At 35.8% G+C, this 13,230-nt stretch overlaps 1 protein-coding gene across 1 annotated transcript in view; it reads left to right on the top strand.

Moving 5' to 3' along the window:
- Positions 1-13,230, top strand: part of Rab3GAP1 (RAB3 GTPase activating protein subunit 1) — a 584,727-nt gene that overhangs the window by 57,557 nt on the left and 513,940 nt on the right. Inside the window, exon 5 of the mRNA XM_090395461.1 lies at positions 9,680-9,758. Within this exon, the coding sequence (XP_090251587.1) occupies positions 9,680-9,758 (79 nt within the window). The remainder of the gene's footprint in view (positions 1-9,679; positions 9,759-13,230) is intronic.

Below are 13,230 nucleotides of genomic sequence, written 5' to 3'. Positions count from 1 at the left end.
GGTAGGAAGGAAATAGCATTTATACACCTGCTAAGAGATAATTACTTAAGGCAGCATACGATGGAGGCAACTAGGGGTGGGATGTATTGGACAAGGTCATAGGATCAGAAGAGCTATCCATTACTAAGGTGACAACATTGCCTCCAATTGGTGAAAGTGACCATTCAGTCTTGACTTGGGAGATTGTAAAACATGAGGAATATTCTATGAAGGAGGAGTATTTGTGGAGCTATAAGGCAAGTGATTATGACATGCTTAGAAAGAAACTTAAATCTGTACCATAGCATAAAACACTGCAGGGTAAGGATGTTAGTAGTGCATGGGATATAGTTAAGGGTCATCTAGAGGAAGCAGTATTAAATTGTATACCTAGAGCAAGAAGGGTTAATTGGGTAGGAATTATGGATGAGTATTATCATTAATAGATGAGTATTATCATTAAACACAAGCTGCAGAAGAAGAAAATGCTGTGGAGGGTATATTAAGAGAAAGGTGACTAGCAAACTCATGAACAGTACAAGGTTCAGACAAGAAAAGTGAATAGCAAGGCAAAAATCAGATTATGAGAAGAATCTAGCCAAGCCAAAGGAAATCCCAAAGAGTTCTTTTGTTATGTGGCAAGTAAGAGGAAGAAAGACTATGGAAGATTATCCTTAATGAGTGATGATGGTCACGAGGAGACAGAAACAGATAAAATAGTTGCGTTACTGAGTGACCACTTCATCCTAGTGAGGTTACTACTTTAACCTATGTGACAGACACTAATATGTCAACAGAGGTGGATGAATTGGAAGGTCTTAGGATATTGCAAAATCTCATTGTAAATACAGCAGTGGGATTAGATGGGATATCAGCTAAGGTTTTGTGAGTGTGTGTGCAAAGGAACTGACATTGCCTTTGACTAAGATGTTTAATTTAAATCTTGGCTCTGGTAGAGTTCCAAGGGAGTGGAAAGAGGGCAAAATTATTCCTTTGCATAATGGAGGTTCTAAGACTACAGTAGCAAATTATAGACCAATCAGTATCTCAGTCATAGTGGTAAATGTACTAGAAAAATTGGTAAAAAAGAGAATTAAAGAATGGGTAGATAAAATTATGATACTGAATGAGGGTCAACATGACTTTGTGAAGGGTCGGTCATGCCTTAGTAATTTACTAACTTTTTATAATAGAATAACAGCTGAGTAGGATAAAGGCAACAGAGTTCCATGTTGTATTCTGACAAATGCCTTTGTTACATGATGATTTTGCTGGATTTTGAAAAGGCATTTGTGAGAATACCACATGGAACACTGTTACAGAAATTAGAACAAATGGAGGGGATGCATACGACACTGGTTAAATGGATAAGAGGGTGACTGCTGGACAGATATCTAAAAGTGGTATGTGGAGGGGAAGAATTGAGGCGAGAACAGTTGATTAGTGGTGTGCCACAAGGTTCAGTGCTGGAACCATTGCTGTTTAATTTCTACATAAATGATATAGGAAATAACCTGAAAGGAAATATTCAGTTGTTTGCTGATGATGCAAAATTAGGTAGAGTAATAGTTAATCAGTGTGTGAGCTTCCAAGATGATTTAAATAGGCTGTTAATATGGGCAAAGGTTAATAAATGTCAGTTTATTATTATTACGTAACACCTCCAGGGAGTCCAAAGGCTCACCGAGGGAGGGTACCTACTCTACAACTCTGTTTCCATTATTCAGTCCATTAACTACAACGAACCACACGATCTCATCACCACCACCACTAGTATTTTCACAGACAATCGCAAACATCCATGCCCTCAACGAGATTGTCAAGTTATGCATTTTGGGATACAAGCTGTGTATCACATTGATGGCTCTGTACTCCAGGAAATAGATGAAGCTAGAGATTTAGTGGTGACGGTAGACAGAGAGTTAAAGTTCAGAGGACATATTGCTAAGGTAGCCATAAGATTACTTGGAAGAGTAATCTTATGGCTACCAAGAGTAATCTATTGACGAACACACTAGCAAGTAGAAACAAGGAAGTTATTTCCTCTTTATAAGGCCTTGATACATTCACATCTGGATTACTTTGCTCATGTCTGGTCTGGTCTGCTGAGGTTCTTGGGGATGAGGAAGCAGTGGAAAGGATTCAGAGGCTAGTGACCATGATGGTGAGTAGCCTGTGGAATGTTCCCTATGAGGATAGATTGAAGGTGTGTAGATTGCAGATGTTTATAGCAGAAAAACAGAGGATATGATAAAAACATTTATGTTGCTTAAAGGGTTTCATAAGATAGCTGCAGGGGAAATGTTTTTGAATGTTAAATTTTTTTTTAGATTTTTTGCTTGGAGAGTTGTGAATGAGTGTTATGGATTTGCCAGAATCAGTTGTGAGTGCTTTGTCTGTTAATGAGTTCAAGGAGAGGTATGATAGATTGTGTGTTTCCTGCGATAAGTTTTCAGACTCCATGGAGGTGCCTGTATAATAATCTATCTCTCCTGGGATACATTATCTGACAAAGCACTCGCAACAAACTCTGGCAATCTATTCCATTCATTCACCACAGTGGAAAAATTTAGACTTCACATCCTTGCTAACAACACACTTGCTTAGTTTTTCCAGGAATGACCCCCTTGCAAAGTTCTGAAATATTTCCTCTACATTCTGTATAACCCTTTTAGTAACTTAAATTTTTCTGTAATAGCTAGGGTGACCAGATGTCTCCTGAATTGTGTGGATAGTCCCAGATTTTAATGCAGTGTCCCGTTTCAGTATATGTCTTGGAAAATGTCCTGGATTTTGTAAATAGTCGACGTGAATTTTGCTAGTGCCACAGTGTTGCAAGTTAGACATCTCTGAATGTACTCCACATAATTTAGGCACACTTTTGCATTTGCAATTTCAACATTTATTTTGGTAGTGGATTTATCGGTAAGTTTTTATATTTATTTATTATGACCTGCCTGTACAACCATCAGATAAACAGCCTAATAAATATTTGACTATTGTAAAAGTGGGCCTTCCTTAACTCTTTCACTGCAGACGATGCCACTTGAGAGGTTATTTGTATTCATTTTTGTGCAGGTGCTGTCAAATGGCATTTTTTATTTATTTTTAAAATATAAAATTTGTATTTATTTTTAAAATATAAATTATTTGCTCAGACTGCACTATTTAAAAGTGAATTTTTTGGTATCCACACAATGTTAAAGTTTCATACTCCACACACTGCAATACAATCTTATTTTAGTTATGCAGAATCAATGATTTTATAGAACTTTCTATTTTATTATTGCAATTATATTTTCTATTTATTTTTCTATTTTAATAATTTAATATGATACTTTAAAAAAATCTTAAAAAAATAATTGTGTAAATGTTAATAATTTGAGTTTTAATTTTTTTTTCTAATTTTATTAATTTCAGAAATGGCTTCTAAGAAAAGAGCTTTTAAATTTATGATCTGTAATTCAGAATTTTCAATTTCTTCTGGTGGAAAGAACGATATTACAAGACATAATTCTAGTAGCAAGGCTTATACGTTGGTCATACATAACTGGTAATTAGTTTACGGAATTAACAACGCATATAAAGTATATTAATTAAAGATAACTTTAATAAATAACTTCTATATTTCGGCAACGTCACGCTGCCATCTTCAGGAACATAAAGATGTGGTATGTGCACGCAGGCACTAACAAAAGCAAATGAGGAAGAAAGCAAGAAACTAATATTGTTCCTAAAGTCTTAATGGTGCCCTCTGGCAGGCTATCTTGGTAGTTGGGCTGACGTTCTCAAAATGTAGGTCTCCCAAATTTGGGGTAGTTCCAAATTTGTTGAGGTTAGGAACGTTTTTTAGAGCTGCTGAAGATTCTTTGAATAATCTTTTGTATTTAAACTTGCTGTGGTGTATTATTTTTGTTTTCTTCCAATGAATTCTATGGTGGGTATCTAAGGCATGGTCTGCCAGCCCAGAGCGGCTGTACTGGTGAAACCGGATGTAGTCTTTGTGTTCTGAAATCCTGATATTTGTTGTTCTGCCTGTTTGGCTAAAATAGGACAATTTGCAGCTGCAAGGGACCTGGTATACACCAGGTAGGTCTAGGGGAAGTGGTTGGTCTTTGGTAGAGCAGATAAGGGATGCCAACTTTTTATATGATCTCTAACAAGAAGTAACTTGTTACAGACCATATAAAAACTCTGTAACTTCTTCTTGTTCCAGATCATATAAAAAGTTGGCATCCCTTATCTGCTCTACCAAAGACCAACCACTTCCCCTAGACCTATCTGGTGTATACCAGGTCCCTTGCAGCTGCAAATTGTCCTACTTTGGCCAAACAGGCAGAACAACAAATATCAGGATTTCAGAACACAAAGACTACATCGGGTTTCACCAGTACAGCTGCCCTGGGCTGGCAGACCATGCCTTAGATACCCACCATAGAATTCGTTGGAAGAAAACAAAAATAATATACCACAGAAAGATTATTCAAAGAATCTTCAGCAGCTCTAAAAAACGTTCCTAACCTCAACAAATTTGGAACTACCCCAAATTTGGGAGACCTACATTTTGAGAACTTCAGCCCAACTGCCAAGATAACCAAATTATCCTGCCAGAGGGCACCATTAGGACTTTAGGAACAATATTAGTTTCTTGCTTTCTTCCTCATTTGCTTTTGTTAGTGCCTGCGTGCACATACCATATCTTTATGTTCCTGAAGATGGCAGCATGACGTTGCCGAAATATAGAAGTTATTTATTAAAGTTATCTTTAATTAATATACTTTATATGCGTTGTTAATTCCATAAACTAATTATCAATTACAAGACATACTCAATCAAATAGACTTAAGCAAGCTATACAATTAGCTGCAGGTTCAAATATTCTTAAATTTGTTGCACAAAAACTTTTAATGATGAAGAAAGAAAGCTTGCATTAACTGAAGTTATCTTTTCTTTTCATTCTGTGTATCACAATCATTTGTTCAGATCAATGGTCTGTACATCTAAAATTATAAAATCATTGTTTGAAAACAAAAATTTTCTTGCACTCGTACAAAAACTGAAGCAATTGTAAAAAATGTTATCCTGCTGTATTCTCTTAGTCAATTAAAGGCTACATTCAGCAATGTTCAATTTATTACCCTGTATTCAGATTCTTTGGACCACAAAGATGTAAAGTTGTTTCCTTATTTCATAAGATATTTTGACCAGCGACATGGAATCCAAATCAAACTTTTGGATTTAGTTTCCCTTCCGAGAAAAATCAGAAATTATTTCAAATTCTATTTTGGAAATATTGCAGATGAACGGCCTGACAAAGAAATTAATAGGATATTGCACAGACAGTACAGCTCTAATTTTGGTGATCTGGAATGAAAGGGAACAAAAATGTTTATTATAATTTAATTGATCAATGAAAATGACCAGTTATTGGAGTTGGTTGTGCTGCTAATATTATCCACAACACCCTTCAAGCGTCTGCTGGTGCTTCCAATGGATATTGAAAGTATAATTGTTAAAATTTATTCTAATTTCTACATTTACACAGTTTGATTGGAAACACTGAAACAATTTTGCATAGATGCCAAAAACTAATATCATCAATTGTTGGGTGTTGGAAGAACAAGGTGGTTGGCATTACTATCAGCAGTCGAAAGAATATTGAAATTATTTGTTCCTCTGAAGACATATTTTCTTTCTTGTGAAAAATGTCCTATTGTTTTAAAAAATTTCTTCTTAAATGAACAAGCTGAACTTTGATTGCTTTTTTTTTTACATAACCAGTCATCAATATTCTTTCAAGCAATACAAAGGATTGAGGAAGAAAGACAAACAGTAATGGAAATTTCAGAAGAAATTGATGATTTAATTTTTAAGTACAAAGAAAGGATTGCCTGTGAATTTGTTCCTCCCATTGTAAAATCTTTCCTAAATAAACTTACTTGTAATTGTGGTCCACAAGAAGAATGGTTTGGGAAAGAATTTTAGGGTTTATATTCCAACTACGTTTCATGCTTGAAAAAATGGACAACGCAATTCAATCAGCTACAGAATTTTAAATGGATCATGTTGAAAAATATGGTAGTATAGAGGAAGTGGAGGAAAGCTTAATTTTTGCAAGAAAATATTTTGATAAAGGAGAGTTATGTGATAATGAATTATTCAAAAATATTTTATTTAAAAAAGTTTGTAACAGCTGAAAAAATGCAGCAGTGGTCGAGAATGAAACTGAAATTGACATGAAATGGACCAAGATTTTTTCTTTTCAAAGTAATCATGTTTGTTTCAAATCTTTAAAATTATTAATTGAATTATGCCTGTGCTTACTGGAAACAAATGCAGACAGAACTTGTATTTTCCATAATAAACAATATGTAGACACCTGAAAAAAAAAAAAACTAAAGGTTGACACTCTGAAGGCTATGATAATCACAAAATGCAATATTGTTGAATCATGTGAAGAGCTTAATCACTTGATAAAGAAAAATGTAGAATTCTCAAAGGAAATACAGGCGGTGAATAAGTATTAGGTAAAATCTTTTAGAATGTAATGGCTGTCGAGTATCTGATTGTTTTATTATTTTGTGTTATGAAATGTTGGATGGAATTAGAATTGTTAAGTTAATTGTTTGAAATAAAACGTATTATGCATCAAAGTTTTTTTTTTTTTTTTTTAGTTGTCCAAGTTGTCTTGTCTTGGATTGATATCATAAAAAGCTGGCTGCCCTAGTCATAGCTCTCTTTTCTGCCTATCAACCAACTTTTGCAACCAACAAACCTTCAGTCTGTTTTCATAGAGAGCATTTCACAGATCACTCACCATCTTGCTCACTTGCTTCTGCATCTTCACCATCACTTCCTCATTTTTAGTTTCATCTATTTCCTGGAGTAGAGGTTCAGAACTCTATTCCATTATTGTTATTATTTACAGCTTGGATCCCCAAACCACTTACAATGAAATTCATAAGTCTTTATGCTCTCTGTTGTGTTTGACAAAGATGTACCACTGTCCTCCCCACCAGTATTGGGTCTGTCCTTGTGGTATATGGCATAGTTCCTGAGCAGTGGGTTATCATCTGGTCAGAGGTCATTTCATTCAGGATTACCTCAGCACTGTTGCCAGTTGCACATTTTATTTTCTAGAAAACTGTTGGTATTGCAGAACACAATCTGTAGGATGTTAGGGGTGTGTGTGTGTGTGTGTGTGTGTGTGTTAACTATCAATTAATGCAGTGAGGATTGTTTGTATATGTCTCATATTTGTTCGTGTAGCCTTGGCTGGGGGTATGCTTTGCTGAACTTGATTAATACCTCATTCAAAGTGCTACAGTTTCAGCTTTGTCAGATTTGGGTAGGTGCTATATTCTGGATTTTCTGCTAGTTTTGACACCACCTCCATGTATAAGGTATGGCTTGGGCGGATTTGTGTTTGTTGTTGGGGAATGGCAGCTTTTGATGTGGGTGCATGTGGCAACTGCTGATGGGCTTTTTGATTTTCTTTTGTTCATTTTTGGGATGCCAAATATTTCTTGCATACTTTGTAGTTAGCAGTGTGGGCCTCTTCAGTTGGTACGTTTTTCTGGCTCTGTTTTTGACTTTGCAGGAAACCATTGCCATTGTGTGGTTTTCTCTACATTTAGTACAGCAGAAATCAGGTTTCCTGCAATACTGTGATAGCAGGAAATAATAGTGTCCAGGAAATAATGCAGGACATAATAGTGTCCAGTAGACATTTTCCATTCTAATAGGCAGCACTGTCGGCAGTCACTAGTCTTCAAAAGTTTCTCCCTAACTTTTGAAGACTAGTGGTCATCCAGTTTCTTTCAACTATTTACTGATAGCTAGCCCAAATTAACAATAAATCAGAGCTTTTCAGGAGAGAGAGAGAGAGAGAGAGAGAGAGAGTATGGTAGACAGCCAATCCCATGACCTTAAATCTTAACACTTGCATTATTGTTTGGAACAGCATCAGTTTCACAGTTCTTGAGATATGGTGAAAACCTAGTGTTTCCAGGAAGGAAAATCCCACTTGCTCATGTCAGACTAACTCAGAAACCAGTTAAAGAAATTTAAAAAAAAAAAAAAAAAAAAAAATGTTTCTTTGGTTGGTGACTAGAATTGAACTTTGAACAGTCTTACTTTGGTTAGCCTTGCTCTATGGATACAAATGCCATTTAAACACCATCACACAGGTACCTTCTAGATATCTTTGCATCCCAAAATACATAACGCTACATTTTTAACTGCCATCCGTTATTTTTACTGTGTGTAGATGGAACCCTTCTATCAGAAGCAGGTGATGCTGCTGTTCAAATAATGAGCGCTCACTTGCTAAGATTTGTAAACTTAGTTTATGGCATATAGTGTGCATTGTTATCATTACATTGGCTAAATAGATAGAGGTGCATGAGAGGGATGTTCTAGAGTGGTTGTATAATGTGGATAAAAATTCAGCAATAGGAACAAATGGCATATCAGTCTGTATGGTGAAGGAATGTTCAGCCAAAATGGCTAGACCCTTGACGTGTTTGTATAATTTGAATCATCTCAGGAAAGATACCACAGGAATGGAAAGAATAGATGCTGATCTTATTTCACAAGAGTGAGCTATAAACCGATATGTCTAACTATTAACTTCTCAGTATCTGTGGAGTAGTTATGAACATTTGATAGAGGCAGAAAGGACTTGCATACAGAAATGGATGGACAGCAAGCTATACTTTGCAAGGAACATCATGGTTAACTATAGGAAAATCATGTCTGAGCAGGTTCCTCATATCTTATAATAATGTTATGGCTTAGTTGGATAAAGGGAATGGTTGTACTATGAGTAATCTGCTCAGACATGATCTCCCCTTTAGTAAACCCATATCATATTCTAAGGTATTTGATATGGGATTAGCATGAAAAACTGTTCCATAAAGTGGTGAATATAGGATTGGAATATAGACTGTTAAACTGGATAAGTGGGTGTCTGAAGGACAGGTACCAGAAAGTGGTATATGGCGTTGTGAATTTTCCAGATTTAAAGTGACCAGTGTATTCCACAGGGATTAGTCCTTGGACTATTGTAATTCAGTCTGTATATTTATGATATTGGGAAGGACCTGACAGGAGATATGCAATTGTTTGCTGCTGCTGATGATGATGATGCAAAGATATCAGGATTATGGAATGTAGATTAGGAAATATTAAGATTACATAGACTCTAGACAACAAAAAAAAAGAGGGGTGATATGATAGGAATCTATAAACTTGCAAACGGGTGTTGTAAGATATCAGTCAAAATTTTCTGCTCATTTACTAATCTGTGAGCAGTAAGTGATTGGAATAGTTTGCCTGTCAAAGTGATAAGTGCATTTAGTGTGAATGAGATTTAAGAGAAGATATAACTCTCCCTCATCACCTCCCCAGATGAGTCCTGGACTCCCCAGATCTAATAGTAATAATGATAATATTTTACGGATACTACTTTTCCTTCTTGAGTATATCAAAAAATCTAAAAAACTTGGTATTTATTAATATATAACATAATTATAAAGAAATTAATGAAAATTTTGAAAATAGCTTTAAATATAGCTTATAGTTTGATAGGTATTTTTTTGAATATCATGGCAATATGTTAGCATAACAGTTTGTTTTCAAGTAATTTATTAGATGTATTTGTGAAGTTTTAAGTATGCTGTTTTTATTTTTGTTATAGGAAAACTTTCGTATGTTCTAGAAGATATGATTTCACTCAGTAATGATTTTCCTCCTAAAGCTCATTGCTTAGTTCGTTGGTATGATCAAAACATTTCTTGAATCAGTGAAATATTTCTGATTGCAAACAGTTGAAATCTGCATAATAAATTTATATGCATAGGTAGAAAATGAAAAATAAAGAAATGGTTTTGTATGATATTTTGAAATACCATAGTTTCTCCTATAACTTGTTATGTGTGCTCTTAAAATTAATGCATTATAGAATTTTTCATGATAAAAAAAAACCTTATGAGGAAGATTGGATAGAGGACAGAATGCTTAAAACCTTTTCAGTTTTGTAAGTAATGCTGTACACTAAAAAATAAAATAAATAAAATAAAATGCTACTATACAGTTTTAAACATCTTAAATTCCTAATAAATAATACAGTAAATATTTCTTCAGGCCTTGTTCTAATTAACTTTGCAACACTTGCAATTGTTCCTCCTTAAATAAGTTTCTTTTATTTTACCAGCACTGTCTCTGATGGTGTGAGTGTAGATTCCTTTAGATCTGTTACTCTCATAATATCTCATGTTCTCTCGTTTCTTTCAAAATATGTTATTATTTTAAGCTTCTCAATATTTAAGGGTTTCCCTTTTTATTCACTGCTTGAATTCTCATAACCTTGAATTCTCACTTACTCATGTTTAGAATGCTATATTTAACACTTATTAAGAAAAGTACACAATCTCAGGAAAACAGCTCAATACATATTCTAGGGTGCATTTTTGGAAATTATGGAGACAACTACCGTGTTTGAATAAAAACTTTAGTTTAATATTACTAAAATTTTACAATTCGACGTTTCGACCTTTATGTCAAGGTCATCTTCTGGAGCGTACAAATATACACAAGAAACAAGCTATACTACAATCGTACTGGTTCGTTAAATACACTGACTAACCACTATCACAATTGTTGGCCTGACCTCTGGTGAAAAAAAAAAAAAAAAAAAAATTATACATCAACGCTAGAGTCCTATTATTTGTGTTGTCTACTATATACATATATTAACATCATTCCAGCCAGTTGGAGTGGAATCGTTTCTAATACTAGCGGATTGGCTAGAGTCCTGACTTATGTTGAATCTTTCATATTAGGTTGGCTGAATGTGTGCCATCCAGATCCTTGGAATTTTCATACCATCTTTATTGTTGATATTTGGGTGGTTTATCAGGATTTCGAAGGATTCTTTAAATTTTCTTTCGTACCATGTTTTTGTGCGGTGTAAGGAGCAGGTGCTTTTTCCAGTTGATTTGGTGTAAGGTGTTAAGTGCATGGTCTGAGAGGCCTGCTTCACCATAATGGTTATATTTAATGTGTCTAATGTGTTCTTTCTTGCGTATAGGGATTGTCCATCCTGTTTCACCAATGTACGGTAAGTTACAGGTGCAGCGGATGCAATAGACTCCAGGATGTGCTAATGGGAGGAGAGGATCCTTAGAGGAGCTGAATATGGTTTTAAGTTTAGTGGGTGGTTTAAAGGTGACATTGAGGTTATAATGTTGTAGGATTCTGTTGATTTTTTCTGATAACCCTTTAATGTATGGGATGGCTATGGTTTTACTGTAATCTAGATTCGTTTTTGTTGTGGTTTTATAGAGCATTTTATTGACAGTATTTTTGTTATAGCCATTGTTTATGAATGTGTCACTAATGATTTTTAGTTCTTGTTTCAGGGCTTGCTGGTTAGAGCAAATAGTTGTGGCTCTGTTTTTAAGGGTGTTTATGACTCCATATTTTTGTGCTGGGTGGTGGTATGAATTCTCATGTATGTATTGGCCCGTGTGTGTCGGTTTTTGGTAGACCGTGAAGGATAGACTGCCTGAAGGAAGACGTGTAACTAGTGTGTCTAGGAATGGGAGTGAATTTTGGTTTTCGATTTCGATGGTAAATTGTATGCGTTCGTGTTGTTTGTTTAGGTGGCCGAGGAATGTGATTAGCGTTTGTCGCCCGTGTGGCCAGATCGCGAACACGTCGTCAACGTATCTGAGCCAGATTGTTGGTCGAAGTATGGCGGAATCAAGAGCCCTTTGCTCAAAGGTTTCCATGTAGAAGTTCGCGATTGGGGGGGGGGATAATGGTGAGCCCATGGCTGTACCTTCCTTTTGTAGGTAGAATTTGTTTTGCCACACAAAGTAACCGGACTTTAGTACGTGGGCAAAGAGGGCCGTAATGTCAGGCAGAAATTTGTTCTGTAGTAGGAGAATTGTGTCATTGATGGGGACATTAGTGAAAAGGGCAGAAACGTCAAAACTGACTACTAAGTCGTCTTTGTCGAGTGTTATGTTTTTGATTTTGTTTATAAAGTGTTGTGTGTGTGTTTTATGTAGGAGGGGGAATGACCTACCAACTCCTTGAGTGTTGCCGCTAATTTCTTGGCTAGGTGGTAATTGGGACTGTCTATTCCTTCCACTATTGGTCGAAGGGGCAAATTTTGTTTGTGTATTTTCGGAACCCCATATATTCTGGGGGGGCAGGTGTAGTGGGGTTTGAGTTTTTTAACTGTGTCTGGTGGCCAAGATACAGTTTTAAACATCTTAAATTCCTAATAAATAATACAGTAAATATTTCTTCAGGCCTTGTTCTAATTAACTTTGCAACACTTGCAATTGTTCTTCCCTTAAATAAGTTTCTTTTATTTTACCAGCACTGTCTCTGATGGTGTGAGTGTAGATTCCTTTAGATCTTTTACTCTCATAATATCTCATGTTCTCTCGTTTCTTTCAAAATATGTTATTATTGCAAGCTTCTCAATATTTAAGGGTTTCCCTTTTTATTCACTGCTTGAATTCTCATAACCAGGACACTTACTCATGTTTAGAATGCTATATTAAAGGTCAACATACATACTGCAAATGAACCAACTATAGCCGATAACAACACATATAAAATGCAAATTATAACCCAACAAAAAGGATAAAGGACAAAACAGAAAAACTACTAAAGTCCGTCACTTCTTGGCCACCAGACACAGTTAAAAAACACAAACCCCACTAAGCACCCCCCCCCAGAATATATGGGGTTCCAAAAATACACAAACAAAATGTGCCCCTTTGACCAATAGTGGAAGGAATAGACAGTCCCAATTATCACCTAGCCAAGAAATTAGCGGCAGCACTCAAGGAGTTGGTAGGTCATTCCCCTTCCTACATAAAAAACACACAACACTTTATAAACAAAATCAAAAACATAACACTCGACAAAGACGACTTAGTAGTCAGTTTTGACGTTTCTGCCCTTTTCACTAATGTCCCCCATCAATGACACAATTCTCCTACTACAGAACAAATTTCCGCCCGACATTACGGCCCTCTTTGCCCACGTACTAAAGTCCGGTTACTTCGTGTGGCAAAACAAATTCTACCTACAAAAGGAAGGTACAGCCATGGGCTCACCATTATCCCCCCCCCCCCCAAATCGCAAACTTCTACATGGAAACCTTTGAGCAAATGCTCTTGATTTCGCCATGCTTCGACCGACAATCTGGCTCAGATACGTTGACGA

The sequence above is a fragment of the Typopeltis vanoorti genome, chromosome 7 (genome assembly GCF_054136105.1).
Source record: "Typopeltis vanoorti isolate ZY-2024b chromosome 7, IOZ_Tvanoo_1.0, whole genome shotgun sequence".
Lineage (NCBI taxonomy): Eukaryota > Metazoa > Arthropoda > Arachnida > Uropygi > Thelyphonidae > Typopeltis > Typopeltis vanoorti.
Note: the sequence above shows the minus strand (reverse complement) of the source record. Positions and strands in the feature narration are given on the sequence as shown.